The sequence below is a fragment of the Genypterus blacodes genome, unplaced genomic scaffold, assembly GCF_046128005.1.
Source record: "Genypterus blacodes isolate CSIRO-AG114 ecotype Tasmania unplaced genomic scaffold, CSIRO-AGI_Gbla_v1 ptg000029l_1, whole genome shotgun sequence".
NCBI classification, from domain to species: Eukaryota; Metazoa; Chordata; class Actinopteri; order Ophidiiformes; family Ophidiidae; genus Genypterus; species Genypterus blacodes.
Window position 1 is genome coordinate 4,322,497 of NW_027466842.1, and position 20,464 is coordinate 4,342,960.

A 20,464-nucleotide genomic window follows, 5' to 3' on the forward strand; every position below is an offset into this window, starting at 1 on the left:
AGAGGAACGCTGTCAACGGTTTTCTTGCAGTACAAAATGATTATTGACCGTATTGAATCTCCAATATTCTCGCAGCATGTCATTTAAACTAACAGAAACAGTAATAGTAGTAGCAGCATAGTTAAGATAGGTTAATGTGCTCGACCATTTACCTTTCTAAGGATTGTCTCTCATGAAGCTCATTCTCAAGTTGTCCAATTCTGTCCGTCAGTCTCTTCAGCGTCTCCTCCTTTTGCTGCTCTAACTCTTTACAGGCATCAGGTGAAAGAACCTTGGAGGCCTCTTCTTTCTCTAAGCTTCCTTGCCTGTCCCGCTCTAGTGTTTTGGAGAGCTGGTCGTTTTCGGCCTGCAAATTGCTGATAACAGTCCTCATCTCTTCCTCCTGCTCCTGAAAACTCCTCTGCAGCCTTTTTTTCTCTTCACTGTGAGCGGCCACTTGCTGGTCTAAGTCTGACTTGAGTGTCTCCTGCTGCTCCAAATGTGTCCTCGCTACATCACAGGCTTGCTGCTGCAGGGAGGAAAGCTCGCCGCGCAACAAAGTACTTTCCTCCTCGTGCCGGTCCACCAATTCTGAGATGCAGTGGTCCTTCTCGATCCGCATTAGACTCCTCAGCTCCGCTAAGTCCACCTCATATTCCGCATTTTTTAACTGAAGCTGTTTCTTGAGATCCGTCAGCTCGTTACACAGGGATTTCGTCTCGGCCTCGACTTGGGACTTGACCGCCTCGGCCTGCTGCGCTTTGGCTTCCTCAAATAACAGCCTGGCCTCTTCAGTCTCGGACTCTTTGAGTGCCAGCTCTACCTCTAACTTGCAGCGGAGGTCTGCGAGCTCCGCAACGCGAGCTTCCAAGTCCTTGAGTTGGACGTCCCTCTCTTTCAAGGTGGCAGCATGGTGATCAGCTGCCTCACTTAACTTGGCCCTATTTTCCACAGCCAGGTGTTCCAGAGCGTCCACATTGTCCCTAGTGAGGTTCTCCAGCTGGGCCTTGTGCTCCTGGGTCATTCTGTCCTCCAGCTCCTTTAAGTGGGTTCGCTCGACATCCTCCAACTCCTGACGAATTTTCAGCTGGCTACGTTCAATCTCAAGGTGAAGATTCTCCACCTGGCTGGTGAGGGACTCTTTGGAGGTTGAAAGAGTTTTGACCTCTTCAGCTTGATCACCGACGATCCGCTCGAGGTCTTGGATTCTCTCCGTTTGCTTTGCGTGCGTTTCTACCCAGCGTTCTTTCTCGCTCTCCAGCTGAGTGAGTTCCTTCTCTTTCCGCTCCAGAAGCCCCTCCAGCTCCAGCATGGCACGCTGCACATCTCGGACAATATTCTGGTTCACCCGATTTTCCTCTGTTAAGACCTGGACCTGGTTCTCCAGGTCTTGCCGAAGCGAGAATAGCTCACTTTGGTGCTGCTCTCTCAACTCCAGTTCGTGACTGCGGTAGATGTGGTCCACAGTGCTGCGTACCTCTGTGGTCATGGTCTTCAGAGCGAGACCAAAGTCACGTTGTTCTTTAAGTACCAGACCTCGTAAATGACACATGTCGTCCTTCACACTCCGCAAGTTGGACTGTGCCTCCTCTGCAGCGGACCGATACTTGTCAACAACGTGCTTCAGAGTGGTGATCTGTGAGTTCTCCCGCTCTAGTATTGTAGTATCCTGCATTCGCTTGATGTCGATAGCGTTGATAACAGAGGAATACAGCGACTCCACCATCATTTCTGGGCTGATGGGGTCACTAATGGGGTTGGGGGAAATCAGGTTCTCCTCAATGACAAACTCATTGACGGCAGACATGAAGTCTGACTCAGGGCTCTCCGCCAGGGAATCCAAGTCGAGAGAGCCCTGCTGGAGGACTGGGTCCATGTTTGGATGGGCAATGGTTTCAAAGTCAAACGTTTGTGCGTCAATGCTGTCCGGGGATAAGTCCTCCAAAGGGGCTGGGACAGGAACATGTAGTGGCTGGCAGCTGGGTCCATGAAGGCCGAGAGAAGAGGGAGTTTTAGAGGACATGGGGGTTGTGGTCCCAGGGATGCTTTCAGACTGGAGGGTCTGCGTGGTTGATCTCTGACTATAGGACGCCTGGAAGAGAAGAGGAAATGAACAGAATGAGACCAATGAATGAACATACACATAAGTCAGACGATAAAAAGGGTTGTCGCACGTTGAATTGAATGGCACAGTAAATGCGTATTCACATTCAGCAAACTTTAATACCCAGCATCGTCAGCAAAGGGTTGCATGAAACAAGAAAATACTGTTCATGAAGTTGTCATTACCCTTTGTTCGCTTAGCAGGTCAGTGATAGTTTGAGACATCTCATCAACACTCTGGGCAGCCTGGACCAACTGCTGAAGCGTGCGAAAGTGCCGACTCAAAGGCTCAAAGTCACACACCGTGGGAACCCTAAGGAGAAAAGAAACACAGAAAGCTTAACTTCAGACATTCCTTAGGGCTTTTTCCTGTACGATTATCAGCCAGGGGCAAAGGTCTGCAACCTGACCCAAGCAGGCACAAGTTTACTCAAACATAAGCTGGGTTTATTTATCATTCACAACACTATTACCAGACTCCTACCTTACCAATACATAAAAAAAATGTGGACTAGGTAGTAAGAATTCCGATTAAACAGTCAACAATGTCAAAAGTTTAGCTTCCATGTATAAGATGGTAATTAATTTGATTTCGAAGTATTGTCAAAAATACACTTTTAAATACTGTGTAGCTATTGTAATTGCCCATATCCTTGTGTACACGTCATATCACACATCTGGAATCATTTCAGCGGTGGAGGACAATGACTTACATGAGGAAAGGCTGCACCTCCGCCGGACAACAAGATTTCAAGTATTGCAGGTCATCAAGGGAGATGTCTGGAAGTTCATCATCAAACTTTCTGGGTCTTCGTGTCTATCAACAGGAACAAAAAGACCGGTTAAAAACACTGGAACGAGATTAGTATTCGCAACACGTTTTAGCAGGAGGGCTGCCGATCCAAACTTACACAAAATGATGTTGGAGGCCATGAATCGAGCCCTCTGAACAAGCGATTTCTGAGGAAAGACTTTCCTGCAAAGTAAAACAAAAAGTGAATACATTAGAAAGCTCTGCTCCTGGTTGGAAACTTTCTGCAATTTGAAAGGTGCAGTGTGTTCTGAGGTGACACACACACACACAGAGACGACCTAGTTGACACGTTTCGAAAAAGGTACTTACTGAAGAGCTTCCCAAACGTTTCCCTTTTGTACTTTTCTGCCTCGTAAAGTTGTTTCCCATCCTTCACAAGTGCATAGGCCCACTGAAAACATTAAAGGTTTGGTTTTTACAAGAACACAAGGAACTTCTTTTATCAAGGACCAATTTTAGGATGAGATTGCAGCAGATCTAAAGCGGATCTGTCCTGAATAGGTAGTTAGTGAAAGGATATAAGGGCATTTTCTTTGTAAGTTTAAGAGTCAAAGTTGAACAATCTTTAAGATATCTCTGAAACTGCAAAGAACACCTAGTCTACCACCCTAATCAAATAATGATACCAGTGTTAAACAATAAAAATAAAGAGTGAAAATCAAGGCACCAACCTCTCTATAGTGACGCATAAACATCTTTCTTCGGACGACTTCCACCACGGCCAAGCAGTACATCTGAGGGACGGTGCTGAGGGCGTCCACCACCCTCACCCGCTCCACCAGCTCCGTCAGCAGTCTGAGGAGAGCCTGGAGCTTCTCCCCGTCCTGGTCTGCGTGAAGCATGACGTAGCAGCACCATCTAAAGCAAAACCCATTACCCGTGTTAAACTTGCAATTTGACTTTCCTTGCGCTTTAAAAAAAATCAGCAAAAGCTAAATTTGAAACAAGCAATTTAAATGGAAATAAGTGGTTTTGGTTTTACTTGAGTCGGACTTGAAGGTTGTTTGCTAGTTCTTGTTTGGCGGTGGTGCACTTCTTTTTGATGTCCAGCAACTTCCTGTGGTTGTTCAGCATGAGCATCAGCTGATTGGTATGACTCAGACACAAGTCGGGCAGAACAGAAGTGTCTTTCAGGTTTTCGGCCCGCTTCTGATTAGCCAAAAATCCCTGTAAACAGATTAAAAAAAATAATGTATATGCTTATTATAACGGAGTGGAAGACAGGGAAAGCTTTATACCAAGTGTAGAGCTTCCATCTTACCTGAGCGAGTTCTTTCTGTTCTTTCACCAATTGCTTACAGCTTGCAATCATTTGGTCGAGAGCAAACAACCTGTCCTCAAGCCCCTTGATGGCTTTCATGTTTTGATTATCTAGTTTGGCAACTGTATCTTGACAATCTGCCAGAAAGGGCTGAATAATCCGTGGATCAAGCTGAAAGACAGAACATTTCATAAAAGGTCTTGATTATTATCTTCGGCAGTTTCTTATTACAGGGCACAAGTTAAATGGGTCTATTCATGAAAGCGTGACTCACCCTATTGATGGAGTCAAAGCATTTCCTCACAACGGATTCCACATCATTGGGCCTGTCCTGCACGTTGATCCAGTCTAATAGTGTGACGTTGAAAGGGAGAAAGCTGGCCAGGTCTGGAGTGTCGTCGTCGTCGTCGTCATCCTCCAGGGCCGATCTCAACCCGCCGCTGTCAGTCATTTCATTTGTTTCCTGGTCTCCCGTTCTCCCGCCAGAGGAGGATGGTGGCTTCTGTGCATCAGCAGCGCAGCGCACAGAGTCAGTGGATTTCTCTCCCTCCGTTTCGTCTGAATCCTTTCCTGGGGTTGAGCTCGACTTCTCCATGCTCTCTCTGTAACTATGTCTTGTTAAACATTCCAGCAGAGGAATCCTGGCCATGACAGATACTGCTGTGCCTAACCTGCAGACATAACAAAAGGTGTGTTAAGACATCCAAGTAAAATCTCAATTCTGTGAACCTGTTAAGTCCACAGAAATCCCCAGAAATATTGTTGCGTGCATTTTTCTCACTGTCACTTCTGAAATTGCTATAATGAGCTAATATTTCAAGAGTTACTTATTTATGAAAATGCAACACGCAGGCGATAAAAACTGCCCAACATACAGAATTTGCAAGTTCGCGGAAGTGGAGCGTACACCTACTTTGACAGCTTCACTTTAATCTCCTCCAAGTCTTTCTGATAATTTCTGTATGCAGTGTCAAACTTGCAGAGCAACTTCTGACAGGACAGAGTGCAGTCATCCAAATTAGCCATGATAGCAGCCCAGCCTTGGTGTTGGAGGTGTTCATCGTGAACCAAACGTTCACAGAAAGAGCAAAGTGTCTTGGCAACATCAAACATTTCCTGAAATCAACAATGTCACAAATCAGGATCACGTTTAGTTACAGCGGTTAGAATGACTTTGTTCCATATGAGAGAAAGATGTAAATAAATTATGTAATCGTACGGTGACAGACAAAACATCACAAAGCAATGGCTTCAATCAGGCTGAAAGTTGGACATGGCAACTTTTATAGAAAAGGTTGATAATTACCACAGCAAGTTGTGTTCGCGAGGCAACTGTGTGAAAAACGGCCGGCATCAACAGAGACTCCTCCACCTTCACCTGAATCTCACTCTCAATTGAGAAGGTGGTTTTGGGAATTGTTGGATCCCGGTCACACAAGATCATCTCTTTATTGAAGAGAAATATGGGGTTGGTTTCCTAAAGGTCAAGAGAAGCAAACAAATCTTAGTTGCCAGAACAGCCACATATTCCACTTGCATGACTCAAAAGATAAAAAAGCACTCAAAAAAGGTACAAAAACTCACAGTGCCAGCACTGTAACTGCAGACCCGCCTCTCCGCAGCCATACACTCCCCTCCATTGACAACAAGGACTTGATGTTGAATTGCAATCTTATATTTGGCTTGGATGGCATGTTTGAGCTCCAACACACTAAGACAAAAGAAAAATAGATTAGATAAATAAATCAGCAAGACACACCAACCACAAGCTATTATTGATACCACTGCAATTCCTCACGTTTGGACAGCGAGATCAGTGTCGAATGTCAGCGTGCTGCCATTGTTGACCTGGAACACATACAACTTCATGTTGAATCTCCCACAGGTCTTTGCACTTGCTCATTTAGTCATTCAAGGCCACCCTGTGAAAACAAGCAGAAACAAATATTAGCACCAAGAAAAATCAGCTTTCACAATTTATTAAGTTGGGCATTGTTACGAGAGGAGTACGCATCACTGCTATGGCTAAGAACAATGGCGTTACATGTGTGCGTTTCCTTTGATGATCTTACATTTGTAAGGCCACAACAAGCTACTGTATACTTCATAATGGGCTGGGTCACTATGTTGACATATAAGTCGCTAGTGTCTAGAGTAGAATCATTTGGAGGTAACCTAACAAATTGGCCTGCTGGAAGAGTAAAGCATCGTCTAAGCAGCATGTTGTAGCATTATTCGGTCAGTCACTGCCAGCTGTTAGCTAACGTTTATTGACGTTCTTTTGGAGTACAACGCTGCCCTGATGTACTCTATGCTAACGTTGTTACACATTAAGAAAGACTAAACTAGGTTACAACCACGTGTTAGCCTGTTGATGTGCCCGGGTTGCTATCATATATCTCACTAACGTGAATTAAACTGCTCTTGGCTAATGGCTAACTTTACTAACGCTTGCTCAGTTAACAGTATTCTCCAGTTCCCGAATTTAAGTTGTATTTACCGTGTTAGGACATGGCAACAACGGCCAAACGTGACCATTAACCTCCACAGCAAGGTAGCCACGGCTAGAGTCCCAGAGCGGGGGCCACCGGCGGTAACAGTCAGGCTAATCGTGGATAAACCGTTATAAGATTGCTCATTGGCTACCAGCTAGCTAGGTAGCAGCTGTAAGGCTAGCGGTACATAGCGTTAGATATAACTAGCGTCGATTATTTTGACACAAGTAATTAGATTAACCAGGACAACAACACGTACATGATGTCACTCATATAGATATATGAACCGGCCCCCGCAGTAGATGTTTCGAAAGGTCGATGGCGTTCATCTTACCTTGTTTATCATCTCTCTGTTCTTGGTCCCTCTTGGCTAGCTAGCACCTGCTAGCTAAACTGCTTTTGCTTGGCATACTGAGCTAGCTTAGCAAACCACCTAGCAGACGAGAGCTAGACTAAGATGACCCAAAGAACAGCTCAGAGGCATGATAGTCTTCAGATATGGATAATATAGCTCTAAAATAAATAATAAGTATTTACAAGTCGGCGAATCGTGTGAGACACAGAGCTAAAAGACCAATTGTTTATCTGAGGTAGTTAGCCAACTACGCTAACAGCCTTTCAGTAGCTGTGTCTGTTTTGTTGTTGTCCTCAGTTGATGTGCGCTTCGTAAACGATCTAGTCAGAAGTGATCCAACAAAGACCAGTTTCGTCCGATACGAGCGTCAAGTTGTGATCTTTGCGAAAAATTGTTCGTAACATCATCTATATGCTGTTTGTATACTTAAGCCAAATTTTCAGGGTAGTTTATTATAATGTTATACATTTTACGACGACGCGTGTGCAATAAAGATGAATGAAACAGCCAAAGTAGATCACATTCTGCGAAACCTACACGTGTTGAATCCTTTGACGCAGCAGACGTTGAAAAAGTGTTGTTATAATGTTTATTTTAGGTTTTTGTTTTGCTAACTGGCTTGACCACGTTTGAAATGTGAATCCATAATTTAATTACGAATTTGTCTCGGGATTATATTTGAGTTAGCCTCGTGGTTATGTTGCTTACAATGGATTTCTTTTCGCAGTCGTCCGAATTCAATTCCAGAAACCTCTACTGGTAAGTTCTACGTTTTTCTTTCTATCCTTACTACCGTTCAATTTACATTTCCTCGGGTTAGTATTATATATGTATGTATAAAATAAATAAACAAAACAAGTCAAAATAAAGGTCAGATTGCATAAGTTCAAAAGACTCAACTCTTTCCGTCCACTCGAATCCCCCAGCAGAATCCGCCTTCGTCACTGTGCTTTCCTCGGTGAATTCTGGGAAAATAAAAACAAGCTGTGGAGTGTTTTGCTGCAACATGAGAAGGGGTGTGGTTAATGTAGGCTGCAGAATGTGGCCGATGAACCCCATCTACGGCACAATTCACGTCATTTTTTAGCCTCTTACTAGTTTTACTGCAAAGTTCTTATGTTTCATTAAAACTTCCATCGTTCTGAGCTCTCCCTGGGATAGTTGATTGATGGAAACAGGCTACGTATGATGTGATTATGACCAACGTATTAACTGACTGACTGTTGGTTTCTCTTCACACAAAGCTGAGGGAATGGCCTGTAGGCTTACTTCAGAGGGCAAAAAAAGGGATCCTTGCAAATTCATTGGGCAAGGATCTTAAATCTGATATCAGCTGGTACTATTATCAGATACAGATATAAGATACCGCTGTCCCATAGTATACTGAAGAGACCTCAATTTTGTAATTATTGATTGGATATGCAATCTGTGCTTATTATAAATAAGGTTCTCAAATTAACATTAGTGGTGCACACCCTTTGTGTTCAATGTAATTCAATTTAAGACATGAAATTAAAATGTATTATGTGTTGTTCTTTATGCTCTAATTACTTCTTACATCATAATCAGTCAGAAATCTTGTAACAAAAAGATTCAGATGCGATACTGTGCCAAAGAGGTCCATTAGAGTGTAATATGATATATAGAATAATTGTGTAATATATTGCGTCATACACATCTCATACCAGAGAAGACAAGGTTTTTTGAATAGAGGAATGTCTTCTGTATTGTGCGGTTAAACCCTGAAAAAATGTGTTTGTTGTTGCTGTTTGACTGCGCCTTTTAAGCTACAGCATGTCTATTTTGAGTCCTATAATTTAACTGTGCAGCGATGTGTCTTAGAAAGCCTCATCTTTTTTCCAAGTCTGCTGTAATCAAAGCATGGAAACACTGAGTTGATGGAATCAAACAATTCCTCCAGGTTAAAACAATGCAATCTTTGAAAGCAATATGTAACAAGTGAAAGTGTTCAATAGTGTATTGACTGTGTTTTATGTAAACTTGTGTTAAAGTGGTTTGGCCACTTGATGTGAGCAATGAAAACAGCCTTAGCAGCCAGTGGGGTCACATGCAGGCACAGCTATCTGAAATCTGTGAGGCATGTGTTCAGTCCACTGACACTCCGGATCACTGGTTACTTCCTTAAATGGCATTTGGAGCTAGCATGAGCGGATGTAGAGGTTACACACAAATGTGATTGGCAGGATGGACAGAATCTCTTTACCTATCGCTTGAGGATAAATATTTAGCGATTATACTTTATACAACACAAGACTGTGATCACACAGTTAAGAAATGCTACATTTGAATTGTCTAGAGTTTGTTAAATATTCACATGGACATTTTAGCCACAAGTGATTTTGAGAATTTGGTTTTTAGTCCTCATCTCTGCAAGTAAAAATTATGATGAATAATTCAGACAGGGTTTCATATATATCGCTCCTTCTGGGTGTAGATGAAAATCTGCTGTTGATCTCTTATTCATGGCGGCTTCCAGTGTCCTGGAGCAGCTCTCACAGGCTCTTTCAGATCATTTGGAACACAAAGAAAGACAGTCAGTTGGATGATTAAAATTACTTGCAACAGTCTGTGCAGCTCAGTAAAACTCAAATGTTATCCAAATTAACCAAGATAGAATGAGCTTGCGTATCCCAACCTCAAATGATCTCAATTTCTGTTTATGTGTGTGTCTTCATTTGCAATTTCTTATGAAAATACAAAAAGCCACTGTGTGCACACATGTAGTATGTCTGTGTCATAATATTTTAGGAGGTCATCAATATATCAACAGATGCAATCGTGAATACAATAAGCTTTCCTAACTGCAAAATCTGATGCTAATACGTGAGGTTTTGTGTGAAATTGACAATGGATATTTGTGCTGTGTTGTATTGTCAAATACAACATGTTGGGTCGGCCATTTGCCAAAAGGGAAAGCCCTGCAGGCACATCATATGTCATAACTCAGAGAATATGGGCCATAATAGCAGCGCCAAAAGTGTCATCTGTCAATACACAAACAATCATGATTCACGCAGAAAAGCTGCACGGAGGAAGCGCTGCAAGCTGTGGATGTTATGTTGACGAGAAGCGTAAAATGATACAGATAAAGTTTATAAAGTCAGTCTTATATCTTTCAACCTCTCTTAGCAATTGCTAGCCGAGGTTTGTTAAGAAGAATTTCAGAGCTACAGGCAAGACGGGTATGTAACTGTCGTGATTATATTAATATGTGATGAATAGGAGGACATTCACACTGAAATGAACTGGAAAATGACATAAAGGTCCTCATGTATAACTCAAACAATGAGATTACTGTTTCTGCAAATTCTGTTTACTCAAAAATGGAGTGTAGTCATGTGTTTGGAAGGGGAGTTCCAAATTTTGGTCAACAGATGGTGGCAGAAGGCTGAGGATACATGGATATATGTAGTGAACAGTTTGTTGTATGTATGTTTTCAGTGGTTCATTGTTAGAATTATATCATGTGTATGTATAGCTTCAAATGCTGATACTGTGAGATTCCCGAAACAAATATTCACTTGTTTTTTATCTCATCAACCAGCTGGCATAATTGCAGGCAGGGCAATGACCAGGATTTTGAAAATTCCTCCCTCCTTGACGAGTTTCATTTTCCAGTAAACGAGTCCTGTGAGTTGATCATTAAACATTTTGAGCTTTCTCATGGCAGAGAATGATCGTGCACATGTTTACACAGGTCATATCCAACCGACAATCATTTCACTTAACAGTGTTTTGGCTGCATATGTTGATGCTCTAGATAATGTTCTTATGAACATTTCTTAGCAATTACACTATGATAGGTGCTTTTAGGTTACCTTTTCTTCACCACATGCTTGAGATCTGTCAGTTTCACTCACACGTCAGTGGAGGATTGGGGGAGTACTGGGAGTTAGGGGCCACGTCATTGCACTCAATAGCCACACACACACACACACACACACACACACACACACACACACACACACACACACACACACACACACACACACACACACACACACACAGCTGCCAGGCAGACTCTCGGGAGGAGTTTTCAACCCTTGTCTATTTATACAGTTATATCGATGATTTGTAATTTCACTCTGAACTAATTACCAAGGTCTGGACCTCGCTGACCTCATAGCTGGCCACAGCCCTGCCTGCAGTCTCCCACAACAGACACCACAAAGTGGTGTCATGTCAAAACAGCTGTGTAAAGATTTTGGTGGCTGAGCTGTGTTAAGTCTAGCTATATTGGTGCTGAAACACGCAGGTGGGAATAATGTATAGGAAAAGATCAGGAATACTTTAGTATATGTTGGATGGGCTTCGTTGTCATTCTTCTTATACATTGTCACACGAAACCGGTGTAGCTCTCCTTTCAAATATGAGCTTTAAGGGTTCCAGAAACCTGAAAATGAATCAGGAACTAATTTTCTGCATTTTACTACTTCTGCATTGCTTCTCTTTCACACTATGTGTTACACTTCATCACAGAGTGAAGCCACTGAGCCTGTGGATCAGTCACCCCCACGTGTTTTTTCTATGTTTGATCGGTCATTCAACCACACATGCTGCACTAAGAATTTGGCCCTGAACAGCTGCAGTTGCAATATGCATTCACACCAACAGGTGGCTCTATCTCCCCTCTACCAGGAATAATCCAGTGTGATCTACGCACAGCACTTCTATTGTAAACATATAGTAAATGTGACATCCAAATACTGTCTAAGAAGGCTGACAGATTTGTACTCTACCCTACACTTCTGCCCTTTTCTGACCTGATCCCAAGCCGAAATTCCTTTATTTTGCATTTCCTTATTCTCTGAGACAAATGTGGTGTGTGTCCAGCAGATGACATCCTTGATCCTCTTGCAAATAGCCTGTACTGCCTTTTTAGGCTGTGATTTTGAATCACAGACACACACACACACACACACACATACACACACTCGGGTAATAATGGGTTGTAAGATAATACAATACAAGATAATACAATGTAAAGTGTGTTGATGGATGTTTCCTCAGATGGTGATCTGTGTGATTTACAAGCGGATGAATATTTCTGTTAGTGGCACAAAAATCCATATTTATCCAAAATCCACCCATAGCTCATAATGCAGTCTGCGTCTTGTGTGTGGAAGTATTTGTAAATGACTATGTTATATGTTGCACAATAACACTCGTAACAAATGATAACTTGCTAATCTGGTTTTCCATCTTGCAGTTCCCAGCTTTTGTGGTTGCATAACTACCAGGTAGGTTATTATAATGATGTGCACGTTGCGATTTTCTCCCCCTCCACCCAATCAAATCACACCCTCCCCCATCTCAAGTACAATTACGTGATGGGTGACGTTTCAGCATGCGGAGGAGGGCGCTGGGCAGGGACCACTTGGACCATAGAGGACTCAACGCGATTTCATTTCAGCGCAGAAACAACGCATAGACGGCAGTGGACCAGGGCGCCTCGCTGAAGCCGAGCCCATTGTCTCCTCCAAACAGAGCAGCTGTGGAAAACGGCTTTGACCGAAGCGGCGCCGTAGCCCCTCCAGGAGTGTCCAAGTCGTAGGCATCGCGGGTTTGTTAGCCACAGAAAAGGGGCCCAGGACAGAACTGGCCAATAACGGAAAATGAATCACAGTCAAGTTTTAATAATATGATCAAGAGCCGCTTTTTGTTGCAGTTGGCGACCAACTATTGATGCTTCTGCGCCGATCGTTTTCCAGATCACCAGTTCGCGCGGACTTCTTTTGTTCGCCCCGCTCGAATTTGTAATTTTACCCTGTATATCTGTGTCGCGGTTGTAAAGAGTTAGTTTGCTCCGAGACAAGATGAATTTCCAGTCGAGCGTCCCAGTGTCCGTGTCTGGTCTCTCGCAGCAGTCTCAGCCAGCCATGCCCACTCCAGGCACGGTCCCGGCTCCAGTTCCCGTCCAAGTGCCCCAGTCCATCCCGTCCCAGTTCGGATCCGGATCGTCTGCGAGCTCAGGGGCTGGACAGTTCGGCTCGGGGACTGTTTCGGGCCAGGCTTCCCAGCCCGGCCCAGCAGGCTCGCAGTTTGTTTTGTCCAACTCAGCCGCCATCAGGGCAGAGATCCATCGGTTCGAGTCTGTCCATCCCAACATTTACGCAATCTACGACCTGATCGAGCGCATCGATGACCTGGCCTTGCAGAACCAGATCCGAGAGCATGTAATATCTATTGAAGGTGAGTAGGAGGAAATCGTATTGGCTTGCTGCCGCTCATTCATTGGGGATTGTAAGGGGAGGGGGGTGTTCGGGGGGCTCCTTTTCCTTTTATGCACACTGGAAACATTGTCATGGGCGCACAGCACAGTGTCAACAATCACACTTTGGGGTCAGGAGCACTGGGGGTGTAGCTGATCTCATATCCCTATTCAAAGAAATAATTGCACTGATCTACTGCTGTGTGTAAACAACAAAGTATTCAATCGCAATTACAAGAGGCAGCCTTTTGCAATTGTTATTAGCCCAACAAAATGGCTCTGCTGCCTAATATTTGTCAAAAGAAGCATTGTTGTCTCACTTCAGACACACACACCATCATGTGACTTTCAGTGAGCTGCAGAAGGTGTAAACAGTGAGATTTGTTTTTAGAAGCCCATTTCAGTGAAGCAGTGTGGAGGCTACTAGATGTGAATTCATGTATTACACGCTGCTGATGAGAGCTGAACAATGCAGAGGCACACTCTTACACAGTTGCTTCCCAGGGATAGAGAGTATGATGGATATTGCCAGAATACAAACTTACTCGGTGGGTCTTTTCTAATTGATAACCAAGTCCAAATGTTATTATAGTCCAGTGAAATATGGCAATGAGAGACATGAAGACTATAAGCCAGACCGCCCTGGTGTGTGCGAAGCTCCAGCAGCTCGTTAAAATCAGTGGAAAATGATGCACAGTTTGATGCCAGTGTCTTAAATTAGATTATGGTGGGGGTTCCTTCTGCATTTCTCCCATGCTGCTCATCCATCCAGTGCGTCCAACAGTGCATGTGACTTACTAGTGAGTATATAGGCCATCACAGTCAGCTATCTAGGGTCTCGAATAGAATTATGGACTCTCTCAAGTGAAGGCTATACGCATTTGCATCTGTGGTTCCTTGCAGTCCTTATGGCGGATGACACTATTTGCATCTTGTAGGCAACACAGAAGGAATGAGTTTGCAGTTTTGACTTTACAACCACGCCCACGGAGCTCATTGATTAGTGCTTACACGTGAAAGTGCGTCTGCTTTGTTGAATTTGAGACAGAAAATAGACAATCAGTGAAACAAGGAAATGGAAGGTCATGTACGATTGAAGAGTGCAGGTGTAAATGTAGGTTAATCAGTAACGTAAAGGTTAACAAGGCTGTAACACAGTGTTGCATTGAATTAGGAGACTGTGGTTCAACTGAGGTCCAAAACCCTAATGTTGTGGTGGATTCCCACTGTTGAAGTGTCTTTGAGCAAGATTTACATTACTTGACTGTGACCTCTGACCTTCTTTTGGAGGACAATCAGCAGTGATACTCCTATGGGAAACAGTTGAATATTCAGTCAGAGTCTGACATGTGAACAGTTGCTATAATGTCATGGCAACAATAGAAATCTGATGAAACTTGCTGACATTACTTTTACATCATTATATTCAATGACAATTTAGGTTGTAATGGGGCTGTCAGACATCAGGGCTGTCAGAAAGGATCTTTATCTGGGAAAATCATGAGATGTCGTCATTAGTCCACAGTGATTTTCCTTCAGGATGTTCAGCACTACCTGTCAAAGGCACAGGCAGCTTAACCGCAGGCTGTGACGAGTTTCATAGTCTTTCTTTTATCAGTTCTTGAACACGGCCATTGGGCTCATTATTTTTGATTAGCATAATTGTCTCCATGAAGCTTAAAGAGATCTCTGTAATAACGCAAATTAGCAAGCATGTTTTTCTCTATTCTTCATAATAATTGATATTTGTGTTGTTTTTCTCACCTTTTGTATTGTGTTGTCTATTCCAACCAATGTTGTTTGTGGCTGGTATATGGTAGTTGTCAAATGCACAATGACCTCGAATAAAACTGACTCAATGACAGATGAGATGAAAAAGCATCCTGGTGCAAAAAAACAAATGTTGGTGTTTCAGCTAAATCCATGAGGAATGGATGCTCCATTTTATTGTTGCTTTAGAATTTTGTTACATAATTGTCCCAATGAAAGCATATCTTTATCCAGCATATGATAGGACAACACATTTAGGGGCACTTAGATATGCTGTTATGCTGACAAGTTTCCTTTTTTGTGTCCCCCTAAAAGATCTGAAAACCGGTTGTTGTAATGAAAAACTGACCTTCTGTAGCCGTACTATAGATATCAATCCTTTGTAATTTGGTGTAGGACTTCATATATGCATGGAACTTCACCATTTTGGCAATGTCTGTAGAAAGTCAGAATAGTACATATCCTTTTTATAACGGGTAAGAACACTTTGACTGAACTATACATTCAAAATTCTAATTTCAGCTAAAAGGGGCGAAAAGATGGATTTTGGTGCTCAGCATTATTACTGTGATTTCACATTACAGTCACTTGAGGCATTTGATATCATATGTTGCTCCATTGAGCTTTAAATATAGCGCACTGCCATCTATATCCACCCAGTGAGAACAGTGGGTCATGGTTTTGACCTACAGTAAGTCACTATTGAAAACACACTGTACAGTATATGACATATATATTTATAGCTGTGGGGTATAAATTGGTGTAACTTCACTAACTCTATAGTTTTTGTGTGTGTCTGTGTGGAATTGTTAGTGAAGAGCTGACTGGAAAGTCTACAAATATGTCAATATGACATTACGAAACCTAACTTTTCCTATAAGGCCATTTTCAACCGCAAGGTCTATTTTTTCCAGGGTGAAGTAGAAGGTAAGCCTGAATAGACTCTATTTATCTGTGTCCAGTGTTTGGTACCCGCGGGAATATAAACAAAACTATGATGTTTGGGGCTTTGTGGTCACACCTGCAAGCACAGACAATTCAAATAGTTAAATCCCAGATCAAGAATACGAAACAGGGCAATGACACAGCATAGAAATACAATGTATATGGTTAAAAATGGCTTATGTATTCCTATTGTTTAAAAATTGGTAGGCAGGGGATTGATCTATATGCAACAAAGAGCATCTATAATGTATTCATCTTATAAGCAATGACAGATAATTTTGTCTGGTGATGAAAACGTTGCAGTTATCTTTCAATTAGATGCAGTGGTCTTAATAAACGGAATACAAAGAGGCTTGAAGGTCTGCAACAGGAGACATTGGCTGACTTGTCTTCACCTGCATTGTGGTACTGCAGATCTATTCCTCTTCAATCTTGCATCATTGCAGAGTCTGTTGCTAAGGAAACAGAGGCTCATGCATTTAGTTGAAAATGCTGAAGAAAGAGTGAATAGAAATCACAGTGCTTACAAAATGAATCCCCATTCCTGCTAGTGTTGTTCTGTCGTTTGGTTGATTAATATGACATTTACATAATATGCAACCAAAAGACCACGATGAAGACCCATGCTGGGTTTAGGTTGGTATTGTTTTTGTTTGAGTCTCTCATCTTTCCTTTTTGCAGTGATTGATATTCAGGGCACTCGTTGGCTTCAGTGAGCCAATTTATACAGCAACCACAAAGAAACCAAGATGTAAGAAGAGGTGATTGTTGCCTTCCTATTTGATCTTTTTAGCAGGTAGGATTGCTGTCTTGTGAAACCTGTGGTTTACCAACTAAGCTAAACGGAAAAGCAGCAATTAATCTTCATCATACTCTAAGGATGAGAATGAGGATTGTCTTGTACAGGGATAGACCAAGCATTAGATAGAAGGTGTGCCTGAATCCACTGCCTCATACACCCATTCACTACTTCCTACATGCATCCTCAGCATTGTACTCTTTTGTTAGTAGTAAATTGAGATTTGAGAAACATATTGTAAGTACAGCTAATATTTTGTCCCTCCTTAGGGGGGGCAGGACATATAATGCGTCAATGATCTCACAAGCAAAAGCAAACTGTATTGTGATTTATTTTTAGTTCTATACCTGTTATAGACAACCACCATGTTCTTTTCTTTCTGTAATGGGAAGTTTTGAGGGCATTATGGTTGGGATTTTGGGCACAGCTGTAGTATTTCCATTTGTGATAGATTGGAATGACACATTTTGTGAATACAATACGTAATTAATGGTGTTTGATCAAATAATATGGATAATTTATCAGAAATATCGTGTACATAATGAATTAAAAACAATATATGCTTGCTTGCTTCAAACTAACTTCGTAATATTGTTTAGTAAGTAGGTTTTTCCTGACTCTATATGGAAGAACAGCGACAGCCGGATCTTGTAAGTCTCTTGTTATCACATTTATCATCACAGCAATTACTTTGTCCAGTCCTCTTGGCATTGGACCCCTTAAAGCTTCACTGTGATAGTACATTGATGATGCAGCAGGGACTTGAGGTTAAGGTTGAGATGTATTAAACAAGCTTTGGATTGTACCAACCAGCTGTACGTTAAACTCATCCAGTATCCATCGGAGTCACATAACTATCATAAATTAAAAGAGCTGTTATTGTTCTATTTCATGACTTTACACTCAGCTATATGTGGAATATGTACTATGTATGCCCGGAGAAGATAGTTTCTACTCCCCATATGGAAACATGATCATACTTGACCATAGGAGCTTGCTAAGGTTATAATTTACAGCACTGGTAGTAGATGGTACAGTATCTAATAACAGTGTGTGAGTTAGACTTTTAAAGCAAATAAATACCAAACATTCATCTGACAAGTTACTGGATACCGTGTCCTTATTGCATAATTGATCATCTGGAATAGCATGGAGATGTAAGTGCCATTACAAACTCAAAAGTCAATTAGCAGCGAAGAAAGGAGGTTAGATTGGAAATGATATTGATATGGATATTGAAGGATTTGAAAATGGGAACCTAGTGTGTAAGGGTTTAATGCAGAAAAATAGAATGCAGATCACTGAGACATGAAGGCAGCTGCTGAGATTTGTGTCTGTAATGTGGCTTCGGTGTTATTTTTAGCAATTCATTCCAATGTGGAGGAGAGTTAATGAGACCGTGCCATTGGGAATTCTTTTCTTTGGTTCTATTTGCAATGGGAGGTCTGATTGCTACACTAGTATCTATTCTTTTTTCACATTTATATAAGGTTCTGTCATCATTGTGACAGTAATGACAGAGGTATGTTGATATCTGGAGGCATATGCGCTACAAAGACACCAATATTTTGAAACATCCATGACGGATGGGAGACTTTGACTGACGTTTAAGTCTTTTCTGCCTTTTTAGCCTCAGGGTGGCACTGCACTTCCTTGACAGCAGGTTATGATTCCAGGACATTGTTGATTTGACCTCAGTCTGACTCCTACGCTGTTGACGTTGTTGTGAGTCTTCTGGTGTTGACAGAGTTTGGTCCTATCTGCGGAGGTGAATAAAAACCGTCTTCCTCCCGTGTCCAAAACCACATGCTGCCATTCAGTATTTGCAACTGCCAGAGCACGGCCAGAGGCGTGCCACCCAAAACCAAGAAGGGTGCTTGGGATTTCAAGAAAGGACAGATAAGCCGACACAATGACACATTGTGTGGTCAAATAGCAGGAGGGACGACACAGAGCGATACAAAAAAGCACACAGACTGAAGCCTCAGAACACTCTGCTGGCATTGCGTGGCACCGCAACAGCTCCCTGGTACACACTGCATCCCAGTTGGTGAGGAGAGCACGGGCAGACGGCTCATCTGCTAATCATCAGCATGGGAATGATGATAATGCATCTTTTCCTCGCTCCAAAACCAGTATTAATTGTTTCATGGTTGCCAAGATGAAATACACTGAAATTGCTGTTTTGAAATGGCTTTCATTGACTAGAATCATGCTGTAGTAGAGGTTCTCTATATAGTCATGTTTGTATGTCCCGTGGGTTCAGCTTAAAGACTCATGTTGGTAAAACAGTCAGCTATATGAGTATAAAGGTTGCTGTGTGTGCAGTAGATTTAAAGATCTGGACAATAATGATAAATATCTTTTTCTGTGTGTCAGGAAAACACTGCTCATACTTCTGCTCTCCTTTCTATTTCAAATCATTGTCTTCGGGTATGGATGAAAAACTATTTGTGAGGAAGGAAACGAGATAGAGAAATGTCAGTCAATACCACCAGCTGTGTCTCTAAGATGCTGCCAGTGAAGATCGCTGCTAATTTAGAATGTTTATGGAGTCCCTCACTAAGTATTTGCTAGTTGTAGATCTTGTGTCTAAATAAGGCTTCACGTAAATACATCTGTGAAAATGCGGAATAAACTCAGCACTGGCCTGTTTGGGTATTGAGTCACTTAGCACAGAATAAACTATTGCAGAGAGGTACTAATTATTTTCCAGTTTCTATCTCTGACCTCTTGGACCCTTTTCCATTTCACCTTATTTTTGAATGAATGAAGGTCAAGCTCAAAGTGAAAATCGTTTTACATAACAGCCACTGGACCTATGAGCATGTCTAGAAAAGTAGTCCCGCCAAATACAGCGGAACATTCTTTCTTTATAGGTGTAATTGTGTTGTAACTGCAAATTGAAATGCATTGGTTCTGTATTACAAACTGGCTTATGCTAGGTACTTGCTGTGGTAACTACAGTAATTGCATGCCTACAGTTAAGTAAAGCAAGAAAAGTCAAAGGCTATATTATAACTAAGACGCTGCATCAAATCGGCTACTTGATTGAAGGGATTCTTTCGTTTTGTGCTTCTGTTCTGTGCTTGCTTCCCTAAAGGGTATAGGACTCTGTATACATCATACAAAGTAGAACTTGAAGGGCAAAATATGTCTTACAAGGCCATAATTGGTTCCAAATATCAGATAACTGTTATGTCACCAGTGAAGGGCCAGTGAGCTTGACCTTTGTGTTGGCTCATTCGCTCCTTCCTCTGCAGTTGGACAGCATATTCTAAACTCTGCATTTGTTGAATAAACAGAATATTCATCGTCCCTCCTGCACAAACATATCACCTCTTTAAAGGCGACCATTCTGCACTGTCTAACAGCACGGAGTGGCTTAAAATGAACCGCATGTTTACAGGCCTCTGCTTTTGTCATTTCATCATACGTGTTTTGGAATACACTTGGGCCATGAGCATCTTTTGATTTCCTATGGCGTTGGTGTCAGATCCTCCGCAGCACATACTGCGGAGTTACCTCTGAGCTGTGCACAGCAAGCATCAAGTTTCAGCCACGTTTAATCTGTGAGAGCACTGTTAAAACATTTCACATCTAGAATAGATCACGGCTAGCTGTACTCTCTGGAGTGTTGTAGTAACAGACTTTCCCCCCGACAGATGCATGCCAGATAACAGGGCTTGCACCTGCCTCGCCCACAACAGA

At 42.2% G+C, this 20,464-nt stretch overlaps 2 protein-coding genes across 6 annotated transcripts in view; one reads left to right on the forward strand and one right to left on the reverse strand.

The window, feature by feature from the left end:
* Positions 1 to 7,992, reverse strand: part of rb1cc1 (RB1-inducible coiled-coil 1) — a 75,285-nt gene extending 67,293 nt beyond the window's left edge. Inside the window, exons 1-14 of one of the 4 annotated variants that reach the window (XM_076144554.1) lie at positions 6,987 to 7,309; positions 5,956 to 6,079; positions 5,742 to 5,868; positions 5,464 to 5,634; positions 5,071 to 5,273; positions 4,432 to 4,828; positions 4,158 to 4,328; positions 3,879 to 4,063; positions 3,568 to 3,754; positions 3,206 to 3,287; positions 2,994 to 3,058; positions 2,796 to 2,899; positions 2,269 to 2,395; positions 153 to 2,071 (exon numbers count right to left, since the gene is read on the reverse strand). In XM_076144554.1, the coding sequence (XP_076000669.1) occupies positions 153 to 2,071; positions 2,269 to 2,395; positions 2,796 to 2,899; positions 2,994 to 3,058; positions 3,206 to 3,287; positions 3,568 to 3,754; positions 3,879 to 4,063; positions 4,158 to 4,328; positions 4,432 to 4,828; positions 5,071 to 5,273; positions 5,464 to 5,634; positions 5,742 to 5,868; positions 5,956 to 6,026 (3,809 nt within the window). In that variant the 5' untranslated portion in view covers positions 6,027 to 6,079; positions 6,987 to 7,309. Of the gene's footprint in view, positions 1 to 152; positions 2,072 to 2,268; positions 2,396 to 2,795; positions 2,900 to 2,993; positions 3,059 to 3,205; positions 3,288 to 3,567; positions 3,755 to 3,878; positions 4,064 to 4,157; positions 4,329 to 4,431; positions 4,829 to 5,070; positions 5,274 to 5,463; positions 5,635 to 5,741; positions 5,869 to 5,955; positions 6,080 to 6,657; positions 6,727 to 6,986; positions 7,310 to 7,907 lie in introns of those variants that run through there. The other 3 variants (XM_076144552.1, XM_076144551.1, XM_076144553.1) reach the window with 3 other exon arrangements.
* Positions 7,993 to 12,281: 4,289 nt separating this feature from the next.
* Positions 12,282 to 20,464, forward strand: part of agap3 (ArfGAP with GTPase domain, ankyrin repeat and PH domain 3) — a 100,974-nt gene continuing 92,791 nt past the window's right edge. The window contains exon 1 of one of the 2 annotated variants that reach the window (XM_076144661.1): positions 12,282 to 13,220. In XM_076144661.1, the coding sequence (XP_076000776.1) occupies positions 12,845 to 13,220 (376 nt within the window). In that variant the 5' untranslated portion in view covers positions 12,282 to 12,844. The remainder of the gene's footprint in view (positions 13,221 to 20,464) is intronic. The other variant, XM_076144659.1, reaches the window with a different exon arrangement.